Source organism: Diaphorina citri, unplaced genomic scaffold (assembly GCF_000475195.1).
Source record: "Diaphorina citri unplaced genomic scaffold, Diaci psyllid genome assembly version 1.1 scaffold164, whole genome shotgun sequence".
Classification (NCBI taxonomy): Eukaryota; Metazoa; Arthropoda; class Insecta; order Hemiptera; family Psyllidae; genus Diaphorina; species Diaphorina citri.
In genome coordinates this window covers 101,543-114,726 of record NW_007377601.1, presented here as the reverse complement: position 1 = coordinate 114,726, position 13,184 = coordinate 101,543, and the positions used below count along the sequence as shown (strand labels likewise).

The 13,184-nt window shown below is 37.7% G+C and overlaps 1 protein-coding gene and 1 long non-coding RNA gene across 2 annotated transcripts in view; both read left to right on the top strand.

Annotated features, from left to right (window-relative positions):
- LOC103505322 (protein lap4) overlaps positions 1-1,414 on the top strand; it is a gene marked incomplete at its 5' end in the record, with an annotated part of 90,571 nt that extends 89,157 nt beyond the window's left edge. Inside the window, 2 exons of the mRNA XM_026820647.1 lie at positions 595-702; positions 1,202-1,414. Coding sequence (XP_026676448.1) covers positions 595-702; positions 1,202-1,414 — 321 coding nt within the window. The remainder of the gene's footprint in view (positions 1-594; positions 703-1,201) is intronic.
- Positions 1,415-11,399: 9,985 nt separating this feature from the next.
- The window catches only part of LOC113465812, a 23,779-nt gene continuing 21,994 nt past the window's right edge, over positions 11,400-13,184 (top strand). Inside the window, exon 1 of the long non-coding RNA XR_003390412.1 lies at positions 11,400-11,756. This is a non-coding gene — a long non-coding RNA (uncharacterized LOC113465812). The remainder of the gene's footprint in view (positions 11,757-13,184) is intronic.

Below are 13,184 nucleotides of genomic sequence, written 5' to 3'. Positions count from 1 at the left end.
CCATAACTAGTAATTAATACATTTTAATTATTGTTTATTTAGGTACTTAGTACTTACATATTGACATACTAATCTATCGCTTCATAACTATTACCCGAGCATTAGCCTAAGTCTTATGTAATATTATTTTATTACCAAGGATAGCTAAAAACTCACCAGTTTGACCTAGCACTGGGTTCTGCTTTCTAATAAAACTACACGCACTTTAACCATTCTCTCAAAAGTTCTACATACCTTTGACAATAATTACGTATGCAAGGTTGTGGTTATGCACTGGGTTAGGTTATGCTAGGACTTAAATATAAACGTCAAAAAAATCGATCCAAACATAGCCTAACCCAGTAGCCCAGTACATAACCACAACCTGGTATATATGTACATATTTACACGATAGGTACGATTTTTCTTACTATCAGACTGAACAATAAATCACACAGTTTTGTCCGGTATACACAGTACGAAAGTTTAACAAAGTTTTGTGTCTTTAAGAAGAATTTATCGTACAGTCGGATCGTAAGAAAAATCGTATCGTGTACACGCATTCTATTGTTATTTCTTCAACATATTCGGTAACACTTGAGTTTGTTCTTGCAGGATGTTGTGCTACCTAAGTCAGGACCCTTAGGTTTCAGCATCATCGGAGGTACAGACCATTCCTGCATTCCATTCGGACAACACAAGCCGGGTATATTCATTTCCCATGTAAGTAGAACAATTTGAGTAGATATAGATTTTAGGTTTCAGGAAACCAGAGAGTAGACTAGCGTCAAGTTGTGGGACTATAAACAGGGAGGAGAATAGCTAACCCTAACCAGCCTCGTTAGTTGGCAGTTCTTCAAAGGGTTCTCTCTTCTTTCTCCTATCCTGTCTTCCTTCTCTCTTCGATTTCGGGACGATAAGACCCTAGCAGATACAGTTCCCTCTATCTAACCTCTTTAAAAAAATGGTTTGGTAGGTAATAACCAGAAGATAGGTTTATTTGTTTGTTGTTTTTAACATCTTGACTCATTTCCACAGATTGTCCCCGTTCTCTCTTCTTTCTCCTATCCTGTCTTCCTTCTCTCTTCGATTTCGGGACGATAAGACCCTAGCAGATACAGTTCCCTCTATCTAATCTCTTTAAAAAATGGTTTGGTAGGTAACAACCAGAAGATAGGTTTATTTGTTTGTTGTTTTTAACATCTTGACTCATTTCCCACAGATTGTCCCAGGCGGTGTTGCCGCCCTGTCCGGCAAGCTACGTATGGGAGACAGAATACTTGCCGTCAATGGACGAGACGTGAGCAAAGTAACGCATGAGGAGGCTGTCCTGGCCCTGCTAGAACCCTGTCCGGAGATCCTCCTCAAGATACAGCACGATCCTCATCCCGAAGGATTCCAGGTAAGTTTCTATCTTCTTAATCCTAACTTGTAGCTGATACTGGCACTTTTTTATTTACTATTCAGAGAAGAGTATTCTCCCCATCTAAAGAGTAGAAAAAAGTTGAAAAAAGTTCAAATGTTAAATAGAAGATTAATATGAGGCTCCAGACTCGGGGGGTACAAAAGTCTTTTAAAATCATATTGCCATAAATCACATTTAACAAAAGTGTTAGTATTCGTTTCGAGTGATCAGAACCTTGATGTAGTGTTTTGCGTTGTAATGGTTTTTTTCATTGGATGCAGCTAAGAGTGGTTGTGCTCGATCCCTTGGTAAGATAACGTATGGTTCTTTTGTACCATTCATAAAACAAATTTTGTCTATAGTACCCTGTAGGTTGTCATGATTTTTAGTGCAGGACCCTGTATTGAACGCATGACCCCCATCCAATAGAAATTCTTTGATTATAAGAGCTGATTAAGCTGCATTGATGAATGCAGTTAAAATTAAATGGAAATTGATATTTGTCGATGTTTCCATCATGCACTAAAAAAATACGGATACAAGGTTTTCATTTTCGGGTATTCATTATAGTGAAATGTTAATTAGAAAAGAGATTACTTTGAAATTAAATAATTAAACTCCAAAATTCTAGTCACCCACATGAGATTTTAAATTGCATGAGAAATGTAGAGCTTTGACAAATTTTGCACTTGCTTGCTTACTTACTTGCCTGCTTTAGTTTTTACGGTGGATTCAAAATTGCTGATTTGGACCACAGTTTGAATCAAAATTTAAGGAGCACTTAATTGAAAGAACAAAAAAAAAATCAGTTTCAAATCAGCAACTCACGAACCCTGTTAAAATTACACTTTGGTTTGTCTTGCATGTACTAATCAATATCTAAACCGGCTCGGTATTTCACTTTGCAAAGAATACCTGTAATAAAACGTGTGATTTATGTTTGTTTGAGTTATTCAGCTGTGTTTTCTTTGAGTCTATGAAAAACTCCGCTTATAAAAACCTATGAAACTGGTAGAATAGACTATCGTATCTAATCTAGTCTTACCCAACTTAAGCGCTCCCGGTACTGTGGACATCAAGCTTAATGGTGCTCTGCAAAATGTGCTTATGTCGTAAAATGGAACTGCTGTGTTCACCAACTCTTTAATGACTGTCGTATATCACACCTGATTATTTGTTAACCATAGCATACTTATGTACATACCGTTCAAGCTCGAAAGACTTCGAGCCAATTTTGGTCTTCTAGTGTAAAGGCTAAAACGAACCATGCCGGTTAGTTTTAGCCAAGTGGCAATGCTTATAAGGGAGAGCTTTCTACACACGCTGCTTAAATGTCATTCATTCGTTCCTTTATTTAGTAACAATGAGACATTGGTCTTTACGGGTCTGTGTCGTAGCATGCCTATCCCGTAGTATGACCCTCTTCAGATGGGTGAAGAGAGACACAATACAGATCAGAATCTTCATGACAAGCAAGGACGCTACCTTTGATTTTAAAAGTTATTGCATATTACTCTGTAGAATTTGTGCTTAAATGCTTCAGTTTGATAGTTGTGCTTTGCTTTCGTAGTGTTTTGTCTCAAATGCCAAGTATTACCTTCAAATTCGAATTCATCCCTTATCCAAGTTTTGCCGCTTATGATATTAATCAGCAAATGCCAATCAAGTGGGAATAAGTTCAATTTAGTTTAATTTTTCTCAAATATTTTTGTAATGATACTATTTCCATCCATCGATAATTTTATATTAACTTTACAATTATATTTTTTAATAATTTCAATACTTAGTGTCCTGATGGTTTTTAATAGTTCAAGTTTTGTTTTCATATACATACCTATGTACACTTAATACAAATTTTTCTTCCATATTTTGTAAGTACCCGCTTGTGCCATTTTACTCAATTTCCTCTTTTATATTTTCCTTTTTTTCTTTATTTTGTAAATGATGTTCTTCGATTTTCTTGAAATTCTTTGCATGTAGAGTTAAATATTTTTTCTCCGTTTTCACCATACCTACTTTCAAAATTGTATTATAGCTGTTCTATTATAGCTTACATTCAAATTATTATCATACATATAGTTTTTTGTCGATCCGAAACAATTTCTGAAAACTCTTTGAAGCAGTTAGTCATTGCCATATCAAAATAATGGTTTAGCTAAGAAGTTACCTAATAATGATATGGTCCAATATCCGTAAACTTGAAGGTTTTACTCTGATCATTTCAATTCAAATTACCAAGTCCATGTTAACTACCGTGAATGGAGTGTGTGGCTATTCTATCCCACCAACAGGAAGCATATTTTGGTTTTGTTTGGTTCGAGCTCCTCTTCCATCACTTCGGAAACGTCGGAGCCCCCACCTACCCCTGCACCTCAGGTAATATGTAGCTGCATGCTAGGCTTGCCCTCTGATTGCTTTCTACTGTAAGGTGGGTTGGGGTAAGGCCAGCCACTATCTAGCAGGTATGCTAGAACCCTGTCCGGAGATCCTCCTCAAGATACAGCACGATCCTCATCCCGAAGGATTCCAGGTAAGTTTCTATCTTCTTAATCCTTACTTGTAGCTGATACTGGCACTTTTTTACCAGTCAGAGAAGAGTATTTTCCCCATCTAAAGAGTAGATACTGAAAAAAGTTCAAATGTTAAATAGAAGATTAATATGAGGCTCCAGACTCGGGGGGTACAAAAGTTGAAATCAGTTCACAATGTCTGATTGATGTCAGGTATACTTGATCAGACCTGATCGTGAGTGGTTGGCCTAACTTTGAGACAAGTGTAATATTGATTCGCCAACTTTAATTGCCATAAATCACATTTAACAAAAGTGTTAGTATTCGTTTCGAGTGATCAGAACCTTGATGTAGTGTTTTGCGTTGTAATGGTTTTTTCATTGGATGCAGCTAAGAGTGGTTGTGCTAGATCCCTTGGTAAGATAACGTATGGTTCTTTTATACCATTCATAAAACAAATTTTGTCTATAGTACCCTGTAGGTTGTCATGATTTTTAGTGCAGGACCCTGTATTGAACGCATGACCCCCATCCAATAGAAATTCTTTAATCCATAAGTTTTCAATATAAAATACTTACCTATCTGATTTTAATGTAAGAATTCTGTTTGAGCAATATGCTTTGTCATCTGGCATCCCAAACATTGGTTTTGTCTATAGTACCCTGTAGGTTGTCATGATTTTTAGTGCAGGACCCTGTATTGAACGCATGACCCCCATCCAATAGAAATTCTTTGATCCATAAGTTTTCAATATAAAATACTTACCTATCTGATTTTAATGTAAGAATTCTGTTAGAGTAATATGCTGTGTCATCTGGCATCCCAATACCTAATAATGATATGGTCCAATATCCGTAAACTTGAAGGTTTTACTCTGATCATTTCAATTCAAATTACCAAGTCCATGTTAACTAGCGTGAATGGAGTGTGTGGCTATTCTATCCCACCAACAGGAAGCATATTTTGGTTTTGTTTGGTTTGGCATCCCAAGCAGCTCATCAATAAATTGTTATTGATTGTTTCTCTCTCTATTTATATTATAAACATTTGGAGCTTATTTTACATGGGTTAAAGTTACTGAGACTATTAGGTAAAATTTTACTCAGGCACTTATTTTAACACCTCCTGCACTATTTCTATTGCGTAATTGCGTTTGATATTTGGCATGAAAGTCTAACCCCTTCTACATGTTTTTGATGTTGTCAACCTCTCACAATACAGAAATTCCCCAGTAGAATTTATTTCCCATTTTATTTCTTATATTTTCGTTTTTTGAAGGCGTGAAAAATGCGTCTTTTTTCAATGCCACGTAACGCCAACTGCCACTAATAGGACACACATGAAAGAAAACTATTCTTGGTGCTAAATTGTGTTCCACGTTTCACTTAGACTTTTGTTCAGTATTACTAGCAAAATCCAATCAGCTTGAATCCTACTTCCTAGAAGCAATGCTGTATGGATCAACACTAATCCGAGAAAAGTTAGAGCATTCCACTTGGAAATTTGTTTGGGCAAATTCCTACATTAGATGTGATTAAACTATCAGATTGAGAAACTCAGCAGAAGGAGTGCTTCTAGATGAAGAAATGTCATCAAAGGATTTCGAGATATTATCCAGATCTTCAAGTCTTGTTCATGATGTCTTCTTCAATACTGAATAGCAGAAGGACTACTAACTAGTATGGAATTGTCAACTATCTGATGTACCACAGAATTCTCTATGAGAATGCTCTGGAAAGCCACCTAACTACTCTTAATAATAAGCAATCTAGGGGTATTTACCTATGATACCTCCTACACGTTACGTTTTACTTGTCTAGGGAACGATTGGCACTGGGTTGCACATGTTACTAGTTTTGTTCATTTCCAATGAGTTTGTTTCCCAAGTACAATATTATTTAAGATTAATTTATTATCAACCTGAGTTACCTTTGTAATAATTTTGTATCCACAGTAAGATTTACTATTTATTTTTTAACAGGGGCCATTTTATTTCTCTTTGAATCCAATTTTTCATTTCCCATAAATTATTATTTTTTCCGTGTAAGTTAATTTTTTTAAGAGATTTAAATTGAAGTTTCATGGATTTTTCCCGTTTATACTTTCTATTAGATAGATGCAGGTTTTCGTGTTGTTAGTTTTATTTTAAGAGAAAATAATCAAATGCATTTTTTATAAAGGTGTGTTGCTTAATATCACTATGAAGGGGTTAAAACCAAACGACCGCGGCAACTTGACAAAGTACTGTACTTGTATTTAGTTGATTAAAGCAATATCATCACAAGTAAAGAAAAGTTACTTACTGATCAAGATGTATAGGCTTTAAAGCTATGTATGTATGTTAAGTATAAGGTTTATGTATTGTATGGAAAACTTGAATTTAGTTGAAAATTTGGGTTCTAGTTTTCAATTGCCATTTGGTTGTTGTACTGTTTTCTTTACAGTCTGCTTTGGAAATATTAATGAAATCTTTCGTAAGTGATCAATGCCTGTCCTAATTGTGTAGAGAAGAACTACGATAGATAAAACAAAAGACGAATGAAATAGACACAAATGTAAATAACCCATAGATTTGCAGAAAAATTATCATACCCAAGCTGGATTGCAATCCTTTGTACCGGGTTTGATTCCCGAAAACATTGTTTTAGGGGAGCTTGTGTCAAATAACTAGTAGGTAGTCCTAAGAAAAAATTAAATCTTGTAGCTTCTACGATCTACGAGATAATTTTATTATATTTTTTATTTATGAAACCATTCTCCATTGCAGAACGCAAGATCGCAACCCTGTCCAAGGATGAATTGAAGAACTTATCGCGTACAGTGGAAGAGGACGAGGATGAAGAAGATATTGTTGTACTTTTTGGAAAATAGAAACCTACTTCACTTTTCCAGCTGTTGATTATTATTTCATTGTATTTCCAAATCGATTTTATTTATTGATTTCTTTAAATATTTTATTTTTTATTTAAACTCGATGTTGTTTATGATATTATCATCCATTGTTTATTTATATTTCCTGTAACATATTGGATATCTTTCATGATGATTTTATTAAATAAAAAGTTTTGTTATACATATTCATTTCAGATATTTCATAAGAATTCATATTGTTATTAATACCCATTATGTTAAACCCTATTGTTTATCTCAACAGGGATGCTGATACTCAAATATCCCTAAAGGTTTTTTGATTAATTTCCATATTATTAAATATAATATCCACCTATTTCTTACTTTCAATTACTTTTCACTTTTTCAAGTTTAAAAATCTAAATCATCAGCATAAAACATGTTTTTGGATTCAATAATCCATGATATTCCACAATATTCACACTTTTTTTCAATGCATACACGGCGCCATTTTGTTTTGTAGCGATCAGAACGCTATCTTGTGTTGTTTTGCCACTAGTGATTACAGCGCTATCTTGTGTTTTGTTTTGGTGATGGGATGGGACAGTTTGTTGTACCTAACTGTCATCATGCATTTCTCACTTGGAGGTAATTTTATTTTTCATTTATTTATGTGCATTTTTCTTTTCATTGAAGAAAATGTCTTGCACTTATTTTAATAGCTAGTGAATATGGAAGTCAAAAGGGCGGTTTTTTCACCTGTCAAAGAACGGTACCCAATGATTTTTTTTTTTTTTTAGAAAGGAAAATTATGTTTTTTGTTTTTCAATGTTTAGAACAGGATACTATAAAACTTATGAGGATTTCTAAAAGCTGAGGAAAGAGAACAGACATTGCTTTGAACTCTAGTAGAAAGCATTTGCCAGCGGCTTGTTGGATGTTGCTAAAGCATCATTTGTAGACTTGTACTTAGCTCCTAGTAGCATAAACATGGCACTATGGCACTGTAAAGGCAGACGTCTATGTAACGTCACCATTGTAGATGTTAGACGACTTCAGGAATAATCTTGTTCTCTGGAACAACTCTCTCAACTAACGTTTCTTCTATTTACTGTTTTGCATGAATGCTCAGGCCTCTTCTCAATTGGGATCTAGAGTTTCCTCTCTTGATAATCTTCTCTCCTCCTCTAGAGCCTCGTCTGTTGATGATTTCCCTTCTCCTCCTTTCCCTGCTCGGACTACGAAAATAGAATCTGGTGAAACTAAACCATCAGATGAAAATCCGAATGTTCAAACCAAACAGGAACATGTTTCTACCGGTATAAAATCTCCTGGCGTACCGGTTTGTCCTCAGAAGAAGAAAGTTCACTTTGACACAGAATTAAGTAAAAGTACTCCTCATCTAGCCACCAAGGTGACCCCAGGCCCTTCGTCTAAAAATATATCCTCAGGATCTCCCTTGAGTGAAATCCTGCTACGTAGCGTTCATACACATTCTCCAAAGTCTAAATCCGAGATAGACCTAAGCTCGAGTCCTCACTGTACTCCGCTTAGTGTAAAGTTTAAAGAAGTACCCGAACCCAAATCCCCTTAGCCACCAAGGTGACCCCAGGCCCTTCGTCTAAAAATATATCCTCAGGATCTCCCTTGAGTGAAATCCTGCTACGTAGCGTTCATACTCATTCCCCTAAATCTAAATCCGAGATAGACCTAAGCTCGAGTTCTCACTGTACTCCGCTTAGTGTAAAGTTTAAAGAAGTACCCGAACCCAAATCCCCCGTGTTTAAAGAGCCACTGCTCTCCGTTGTTACCAAAACCAAAGACCTCGAATCAAAAGCAACACCAGAAGTCAACTTGGTATCCGGTCATAAATCCCCTCCACAGAAAATAGTACAAACAGATAGGTCTACGCCTACATTAGAATCCAATCAGATTTCTTTGTCTCATGAAGATTTGAAGAAAATCGTCTCGGATTCTGACGAGTTACTTGACTGTAACAGGAATATCAAACAGGACACGAAGGCCCAGGAGTATGCCTTGAACACAACCGTATCCTATGTCCCTATACCTGCTGCTGTGCAGTACCAGCCTCCTGTTACTTTTGTATCTCCTTACTTCTATCCTGTGTTACAACAACACAATCCAATGATCTTAACACCTGTGCCTCCCACACCTCAACATTATCACTGTGACTATCCACATCCTAAACATCAGCTCTTGACTGCAGCCGAGATCAACCCCTGTCAAGCAACTCAGACATCCTTGTCCTTTGAAGAGTATTGTAGACAGACGAAAAACGTCTCCTCTGAACCTGGATCAAAGACATCTAAAATTCCTGTGTTTACCAAGAAACATTCAAAATCTGATTCCTTTGAAGAAGTTCATAAACCAAGTTCATCCCGCTCAGATGATCTCATTACAGAATCAAGCTCCCTCGAAACAAACTCCTATCGGACAAATTTACAACTCTTTGGTTACAAACCCGTCGCTAAAGATAGTACAAAATTCAAACCAGACATTCCAAAGAAACCGACCAATATAACAAGCCCAAAACGACCCGTCAGTGTGGCTTGTGATGAAAATATCACTGAAACTAGAGAACCCCTCTCTAGGGAAGACGAATATTATTCCCTCCCATCAGATTCTACCGAAAGCTCCGAGCAAGGTCCTCCCCCCTCTATCAACTATTCCACCCTCCCTCGCTCCCTCCATTCTCCTTCCTGGCAAGAAATCTTCGATAGTACCCCTCCCCTCCAACTTCCTGAACCCTCTTCTTCTATGGAGTCGGCTTTGTCAATAGATCCCATAGTTGGCAGTAGAGTCCCCAGCGCCCGCCCAACCAAGGTGGGTACTTGCTTTCTTGTTGTCACTTCCTAAACAGTTTCTTTCTTTGAGGAAGCAAGGAAGATTTCGCACTTGCGCAGTGTGGAATTCCCTTTAGAAACCCTGCGCAACTTTGGTTACGTTTCCAAGGGGAAGTTTGTTCTGCGCATGTGTAAACAGTTTCTTTCTTTGAGGAAGCAAGGAAGATTTCGCACTTGCGCAGTGTGGAATTCCCTTTAGAAACCCTGCGCAACTTTGGTTAAGTTTCCAAAGGGAAGTTTGTTCTGCGCATGTGCTTTATCTCGTTTCTTGTCCTCAAAATAGAAGCTCGTAGTTGCGTGTTATCTGTAGTTTTACCACTGGAGTAGGTGTTAGCGTAGACACTGCACTCTAGGGGTTCAAACACAAAACTATATTCTATTCTATTTCAGCGAAGCTCCCGTGTATGGTAAGGTACAACATCAGATATGTTGCAATTTGATTAATCCTAACTCCGATCTAGTACTAACCAGCATGAATCTCTCCGTAGAAACTATTGTTTCTAATGGATCCAGTTTCAATAAAAGATAATGAGTAACAAGTACACATGTATATTATGTCAACCCAGCTACATTAGCCAGGACTTTATTGCTTAGTCACATTCCAACTAGTTAAGAGTGATTTCTGATTAGGCTCAAGCAGCAATGTGGGTCTCTACCCTAGTAGTCGGGGAAAAATGTGATCACATTGTGGAAAAATGGGTTGACTTCAAAATAGGAGGTACGTCTTAAAAACTTGAATTTTGTTATGTTGAAATATTTTCGTGTAGGCATTTGGTATTCAAAACACACCCAAAAAATCGGGCAGTCAAATCGAAAAATTTGGGACGTGCTTGATAGGGCCTTTTTTTTCTACTTGAAAAAGATAATAAATATTGGTCTGTTCCCAGTGTAAGCAAGGCATTGCCCTACTAATAGGAGAAACAAGAAATTAACCGTCTTAAAAACTTGAATTTTGTTATGTTGAAATATTTTCGTGTAGGCATTTGGTATTCAAAACACACCCAAAAAATCGGGCAGTCAACTTGGATCGAAAAATTTGGGACGTGCTTGATAGGGCCTTTTTTTTTTTTACTTGAAAAAGATAATAAAAAATATTGGTCTGTTCCCAGTGTAAGCAAGGCATTGCCCTACTAATAGGAGAAACAAGAAATTAATTAAAATACTTAATATCTCGTGTACTGTGGGTTACTAAGAGATGTTACTGTGGGTTGTATTGCATTGTGTCTTTTTGTTTTACTAGTGAGGTTTATATTTATTATTTACCATTTACCATTACCACAGTACACGGCTCTGTCATATTCATATGAAATGCATAAGATTCCAAAATATGGGTATAGCAACAGGAATGCCTGCATTATTTTCTAAACCTTAAATATTGCATAAGGATTATATTTATGTTCTAAATCCATCTTGAACTAATCCCGGGATAACTGCTACCCCCAGAGACATGTTATAACACAGGTGTCGGCCATGGCTGTTATGTTTCGTTTTAATCCTACTAACCATTTGATGTGAATAGCAATTTGAACTGGTTTAACTATAATTTTTTCTACGAAAAGGCACCCAGAAAAAGCGCTATACAGAAAATCACGCTAAAATCGGTCAATAGATCTGGAATTATGGATGACTGACTGGCTTCAAGAAAAAACTTGTTTTGAACACATGGTTTGTTTGAAGAAGGCCGGGGGCTTCAAAGTAAGTTTAAACTCGGTTCAAGTTTAACTCTCGGATGAAGCAATCTGATCTGATTGGTTGATTAAAAAAAAAAAAAAAATGGCCAATCAGATTGCTTAAACCGAGATTAAAACTTAAATGGAGTTCAAACTCACTTTGTGCCCCCGGGGGTCAATCTACTCGTAAGTGTTCACTACCAAGGGGTTTGTTCTGGGTGCCTTCTCTATACGTTCCCTGTGACCCTGCTATTGTGTGTGTGACGGGTGACGGTTCTTGTCCCAGCCGCTCCTGCGACCATCTAGTCAGGACTTCCCTCAGCTACGCCTGGTGGAGTCGCCAGGTCAGACCAAGGTACGCGAAACTGAAACCGTCGTCGACGAAACGGTCGTGCGGAAAACGGAAGAATACCGAGACGAGAACGGTCAGCTGAGTGTGCGAACGGTCGAAATCATTGAGAAAGTCATAGAGAAGGAGGTATTGCTTAACGCGGAGAGGGGAAAATAGTACTTCACCTCCCCTCTCCCTCTCGTTTCACTCACTACGGTGGTGGTAAAGGTGTGTCCAAACATAGTCGATCGACGTAGAGAAACCATGTTATCGAGGCAGTGTGGACGGTTCAGTCGACATCGTTCGACGGCCAGTCGAATATGTGTGGACACACCTTAATACACGGGGCTAGACTAGGCTAGGCTTGAAAAAAGAGAAAAAACAATGCAAAAGAAATCGATTTTTTTTTTTATCTTCTATTTTCAAAGCCTAGCCTAGCCTAGCCTAGCCCTATGATAGCAATTTGAACTGGTTTAACTATAATTTTTTCTACGAAAAGGCACCCAGAAAAAGCGCTATACAGAAAATCACGCTAAAATCGGTTAATAGATCTGGAATTATGGATGACTGACTGGCTTCAAGAAAAAACTTGTTTTGAACACATGATTTGTTTGAAGAAGGCCGGTAGCTGTTGTGTATGATGGTGGTTTCGAACCAGTGTATTTAGCCCTATGTATAACCACCACCAGAAAGACACCCCTCACCTCTTCTCACCTATTACACGCTGGCTTTTCACTCTCAGCATTTCTTTTCTACCACTGCCTCGGTGATGTAGTGGTCAAGACGCTCGCCTGGTAAACAGGAGTGCGTGGGTTCAATCCCAGCCAAGGTATGGGATTTTATCCTCAATATAATGTGAGAATTTGAGTAATGGTAGTAGCCTACTGCTGGAGTAAAGGGACTTTTCAGTCCTATTCAACCAGGATAAATGAGAAATTTTGACAACGCTGACTACATACCTAATGAAATAGGTCCTCCTGCCTAGTTTATTATACCCCTATGTATAACCACCACCAGAAAGACACCCCTCACCTCTTCTCACCTATTACACGCTGGCTTTTCACTCTCAGCATTTCTTTTTTACCACTGCCTCGGTGATGTAGTGGTCAAGACGCTCGCCTGGTAAACAGGAGGGCGTGGGTTCAATCCCAGCCGAGGTATGGGATTTTATCCTCAATATAATATGAGAATTTGAGTAATGGTAGCAGCCTACTGCTGGAGTAAAGGGACTTTTCAGTCCTATTCAAGCAGTAAAATAAGAAATTTTGACAACGCTGACTACATACCTAATGAATTAGGTCCGACTGCCTAGTTTATTTCCATAGTTCCACTCAGAACCGCTCACTTCCGCACTCAACACTAGATCACTTGGTCACTTCTCTAGTTTAGTTCAGAAGAGACAACCTTGTCACCATCTTCATCTAGCTACTAACTTGTTTTAATAAACTAATCGCATATTGCTTTAATAAACAGATGATCTAGACCGGCGGCACCCTACAAATTAAAGGTGGGTTTACACGCTCAAGCCATTTTCACAAACTGTTGCGCAAGCCAGTGTGCAAATGGCTTTAGAGG